This window comes from Cyprinodon variegatus, unplaced genomic scaffold, assembly GCF_000732505.1.
Source record: "Cyprinodon variegatus isolate N-32 unplaced genomic scaffold, C_variegatus-1.0 Scaffold1237, whole genome shotgun sequence".
Taxonomy (NCBI): Eukaryota; Metazoa; Chordata; class Actinopteri; order Cyprinodontiformes; family Cyprinodontidae; genus Cyprinodon; species Cyprinodon variegatus.
The window spans coordinates 84,463-90,139 of NW_015151690.1; the positions used below are offsets into that span (position 1 = coordinate 84,463).

Genomic DNA, 5,677 nt, shown 5'->3' on the forward strand with positions numbered 1-5,677 from the left:
TAGGGTTGCTGTCGTTGCAATGTCTCCGTAACAGACAGCTGAGTGAGTGGCGCCGGAGCTGCACACCGCTCTCTCTCTGCCTTAGCGCTAGCTAACTTTGAAAACTCCTCGTACTCCTTTCTGTGACTAACCTTCAAATGTCTGATGAGATTGGTGGTGTTAAAATGTCTTTGGAGCTTTCCGCCTCGAGGAATTTCCTTGGCACACACGTTGCAAATCGCTAATGTATTGTCATTTTCAGACACCTTGAAGAACTGCCAGACTGGTGAATGTAGGGAGGCCGCCATTTTAGCCGTCCGTTTTCTTCTTCTTCCCCACTTCCAGTCGCATACCAATGCAGATCAACTACAGCGCCCCTAGAGGAATCGGAGGAGTGAATCCAACAAGTAGTGCGTCTAATCGGCCCGTCTGATCGGCCTTTATGGAGACCGCCGATCAAACTATTTAAAGCCTTAATCGGCCGATAACGATCGGTGACCGATCAATCGGAGCACCCTTACTTTTAGTTGTATCTGTATGTTTTGTATGTGTTATGTGTTGTTTTATGGCTTTGTTGTAAAGCACTTTGGGTACCATTTGGCTATTGTAAAGGGCTATACAAATAAATTTGATTGATTGATTGATTGATTGATTGATTGATTGATTGATTGATTGATACATTAAAATAAATGACAGGTACATAAAAAAAAACATCAAGTAAAACAATTACAGATCATTGCGGCTGCTTCAAATTCTTTCACTTTTAACTTAAAAGCATTTAATTATAAAAACTCAGTGAACTTCCAATTTCTTTGTAAAATATTCCAGTCAGAATGAGCTGCGTAGCTAAAGGCTTTCTTCCCCAGTTCTGTTCGGGCAAATTGAACAGTGAGCAACAGCTGATTGTTGGATCTCAGGGCAGAAGAAGCCATGCTTTTCTCTGTAAGTAAGGTACAAATGTAAGAGGGCAGTAATCCAAGAAGGGCCTTGGAAATAAAAGTGTACCAATGACACTGCGTTCTCGTAGAGAGGGAAGGCCATCCCACCTGAGAGTACAGGTCAGTGATGTGTCATGGCTCTACAGTTTGTGATGAACCTTAATGAAGCATGGTAAACGGAATGTGTGATAGAGTGAATCATAGTGTCAGGAAGCCTTTGACTGAGAGCTCGTTATCCATAAGTGAAGATGGAACAGTGGTGGAGGCTTCTGCAACGTTTGCATGGGGTAAGTGGTAAGCCTTAGTCAAAGGTTTCGTGAGAATACTTCCCGTGTGATTGTGTCTGCAAGGCCCAATCAGGAGGAAACTCACAGAAGAGGTTTGTCTCCGCACAACCTGTCAAAACACATTTTCCTTCGTGCACAGAGAAAATAGTCTGAGGGCACAGACACTTTCGCGAACAGTGCCATCCCAGAGCTTTTTCCGCTGGATAGAAAATCGTGCGCGCGGTGAAATCCCTAGCATCATCCCAAGTGCAGCCTGCGAGGAACCGAGGTGCGAGATTTTCTCATCTTGAAGTGGCAGTTTCTGGCTCATGTATGCTTTTGTTGTGCAGTGGTAGATAAACCAAGGGCAGAACCAGATTAACTTACATGCGAGTATTTTTTTTTTGCTTGTGGGCATTTTGAAATAAATGTAACGCATTATTTTCTCAGTTAGTAAACACACCATATCTAAGCACTAAAACCCTTTGGTGTGGAAGCTGTTACTGTGGGAAGCTTTTATTTCCAGTATCACTGAGGTTTATACATTTTTTTAAAGAGGGAAAAGAAAATCTGTAAGAGTTCCTTGAAACTAGACTTTACTTCCTTAGGTTTAAAATTGGGAATAGTTTGCTAGAATTGATTGGTTTATTTCTCTTATTATATGAAAAGGTGATCTGTGTTTATCCAATGTGTGATACATGATTGGAGATGAGAAAAATACATATCTACTGAAAAGTAAAATAATGTTGGCTCATAACCTTTTAAAAAATTAAGAAACAAACAAAAAATCTGTACAAACGAACAAAATATCTCTGAACAATCATAAAGAAAGCTGTTGATTTTATGTTTTCAACTACTTAGACCTTTAACAGAGTACGTTACACAACCTAGCTCTCATCCTCAGTATTTGGGGCACACATGTAAAAGAGGAATCTCTTATCAGGCCAACCAAATCAAAATAGAGACTTTTGACATCCAAAATATTGGATGCACATGACCGTAGGCTCACAGTCTCACAGAGAAACATGGTGGTGCTGGCATCATGGTGTGGGAAGGTGTTTTCATTAGAGACAGAGGAGAATGAAAGAAGCTAAATATTCAATTAAATTTGCGTTCAGTTGAGTTTATATATGTGCATAGCACCAAATCGCAACATGCTATCTCAAGAAAAGGCAAGGTCATACAGGTAGATTGGTTTAAGTCCAGATGAACTAGCTATAACGAGGACAATCAGAGAAAACATAAAATCTGGGGTTGAACTAAAAAAATAATACTTGAGAATATAATTAGAATCTAGTAGAGAGTGGAAAAGTGAATACCTTGCAGAAGCCAATAGATCCATTAGCGTTGATACAGAAATGTTTCAGTCCATTCAAATATAGTGACGTCTTTGACTGCAATGCGTCAGCCAGAGGCGAAAAGCCGAAGCAAAACAAACATGGCTGCACTGCACTCTTGGAATACCCTTTTTTTCTTTTTGAAAAACGAGCTGAATGACTAGATTTTTGCCTTTGTGGATTGGAAGATGTTTGCGCATTCATCCCAGACAGATTTGGTAAGAGTAACTCTGCCAGTTGTAAAACAAATCAAGAATGCGATACGTCACAGCTGCTACTGCTGCTGTGATTGGCTAAAAGCTAGACATGGGAGCCATGTGCCACATGATTTAAATCTAGAATCCTAGGCTTTACCCTCCATATTCCTTCTTGAAAATGGATCTCTAATCATCTGTATTTAGGCATTTTCCTCACTATGAATAAGATTTATTCACCACTTACTTTCTGAGTGGGATAAACTATGCTTGAACCAGAGATCCTTCTCCCCAACAGCATTTTACTTCAACTATGAAGCCCAAAGTTTATAGGCTGTTCCTATTCTCTGAGTTAACAGTAGACCATAAAACCATTCTGTCTGTTTCATACAGGCTTTAAGCTTTAAGCCTATAGGTAGCAGGAGGTTTTGAAGACATGGGGATCTCTATCTCTGTGCGTCCACCCGGACAACAACTATAAAGCATTGGCCCGCTCAGAGCGACTTCAGAGTCAGCCTTCAGCAAGAAATATTACTCACTCAGAGGCAACTGAGTAACTCAGAGGAGAAATTATCTGTGGTCATGGTAGTGGCTGAGATCGCACACCTACTGCTGAGTATAGTGAAGACAAAGGTTACAAACTATGACAGTATGGAAGAGCAGAGACGTAGAAACAAAGGCACAAAATCAGCATCTGGATGATAACTGAAGCATTAAATTGAGGTGAAGAAAAGCCAAGTTGTTTTTGCTGATTAGTTAATGTGATTTTCATTTGTCAGATTGTGCTCTTATAGTTAACTCTAATAATTGCAGTTAAGGTCAGAAAAATGAATGTTTGGTCGTTAAGTTGTTGATCCATTTTTTGCTTGGTGAACAAAACATTTTCCAATTTCTTTAAAAAAAAAATCTTTACACTATGTTTTTAAATGTTCTTTGTTTCAGGTCAAAATATGGTTCCAGAACCGACGCTCCAAGTTTAAGAAGCTCTACAAGAATGGAGAGTTTCCACTGGGGGAAATCCCTTGCGAACATAGCCCAGATGCCAGCGATTCCATGGCCTGCAACTCTCCCCCATCCCCGGCTGTGTGGGACACCACCAGCAGCAACAACACAAATGGCAGCAGCAACAGTATAAGCAACGTCACAAACGACAACAGCCTGAAGAATAACTCGATGCTGGATCCTGCCAGCAGGGGCCAGGGGCCCTATCAGCCTCCAGTTAGTTCCTCTTCTGCTTACATGGATGAGTTTGCACAGCATAACTGGCACCAGCAGCAGGGGGCACATTTAGGTCTGGCCCAGTCAGGCCAGATACATCACACACCACCAACAGCACCCTCAGATGCTCAGAGTATGCGAGCCATCTACTGAGGCTACAAATCTGGACAATCCAAGCCCTGTGCTGAAAAACTTTTAGGGATTTCTTTTTTCCTTTTTTAAGGCATTTCAGCTTTGCTGTGACCCAAATTACTTGACAGAGAACATTCACAAGCAATGACTTGTAAAAAATACAAAAGGGGGCTGAAAACAGTGTCCGCATCATTGTGCTCCTTACCCACTCCCAGTTGGACTCATAACCTTGGGGGAGATTACATGGATTGAAGTGTTTTGCACTGCATAGTCTGATGACATTTTGTGATTTCTATTCTTTTTTTTTCCCTTTGAAATTTCTCCATATTTAACTTGCAAACATTTAATTATTTGGTCATTGAAATAAATTATGTTGTAGACACGTCATCTGTCTTTTCTCTAATGAAACGTTGTGCTACTGAAATCTTCGTTGGACTTTACCAAACATAAAGATTATCAAGGTTAACCAGCTTCATGTTGGTTTAAAAATAAGATCAGTTTGATAAACTCTTTCTCTTTTCAATCTGTGTGTTAAATCTGACAAAAAACTGGTGTTGCACCAGTCTTTCTGATACTCTCTTCTATGCTCCGAGAAACAGAGCAAAATCCAAAGTTAAAGTGTTGCACTTTTAAATTATTTTACTGATAAACAGTGCCGACAAGTTTTCATCTTCAAATTATTAATCAGAAACTAAAAAAATATATTTTTTCTAACCACTTCAATAACTTTTTTTGTAGGTGTATGCTAATACAAAATACTTAAAGCTACTCATTTTTAGTATCAGTTTAAGTGTTGGTAATACAGTAATATCAGGGAAAGCACAGAACTGTTAGACTATTTAGAAGGAACTTCTGAAAGTACATTAAATATGAAATTATTACATACTGGTCAACAAATGATAAGTGTTTTTATGAAGAATTATTCATTTCAATGTGCTTTATTGGAGACATCTATTTTTGTCAAACAACACTACTGGTTTGTGACATCATGGTGCGGTATCGGCTGTTGATGAAGTCAGAGTGCTGTATCTGGTGTTTGTCACAACTCGCTATTATCCAAGTCATCTTGAGAACATTCTTCAAAATGCTGCCTACATAGTATGTGTTTTTTCTCTGGCCAGAAGTTGGATGGCAAATCCTCCCTCTTCAAGTTGGCAATCCAACGATGAACCCGTCCTTGGAGGATTATGAATCGGAAAGGTGAAATGACATTTTATCCGATGTATTACAACATCCAACTGCCATGCACGCTGGTTTAACTATGGCTCTTGCGAATTTCAATAGTGAAGTCCTCTCGAAATCAGATGTTTGTAGTAGTTCCCATTGATATTGCTTGTAAAGCCTGGAGAATGCCGCTAGGCATTTTCTGGGTTCGCCCCCTACACCCCCACCCCACCCCCCCTTGCCTCTTCATCGTTACATCATTCTATACCTTTACTAGACATGGATATACTTTTGTATATTCTGCTGTAAAATCATTATTATCAAGTTTAGTACTTATCTGATATCTGATTTTGGTTTCTTATTTTTAGACCTTAGACTTTAGACAGATTTTATTTGTCATTTTGTTTACACAAGTGTTAAAAAAAAATAAATTTTTTTTTAAAAAAAAA

At 39.4% G+C, this 5,677-nt stretch overlaps 1 protein-coding gene across 2 annotated transcripts in view; it reads left to right on the forward strand.

Annotated features, from left to right (window-relative positions):
- LOC107102344 (homeobox protein Dlx3b-like) overlaps positions 1 to 4,498 on the forward strand; it is a 17,539-nt gene extending 13,041 nt beyond the window's left edge. The window contains exon 3 of one of the 2 annotated variants that reach the window (XM_015401603.1): positions 3,657 to 4,498. In XM_015401603.1, coding sequence (XP_015257089.1) covers positions 3,657 to 4,085 — 429 coding nt within the window. In that variant the 3' untranslated portion in view covers positions 4,086 to 4,498. The remainder of the gene's footprint in view (positions 1 to 3,656) is intronic. The other variant, XM_015401604.1, reaches the window with a different exon arrangement.
- Positions 4,499 to 5,677: the final 1,179 nt, after the last annotated feature.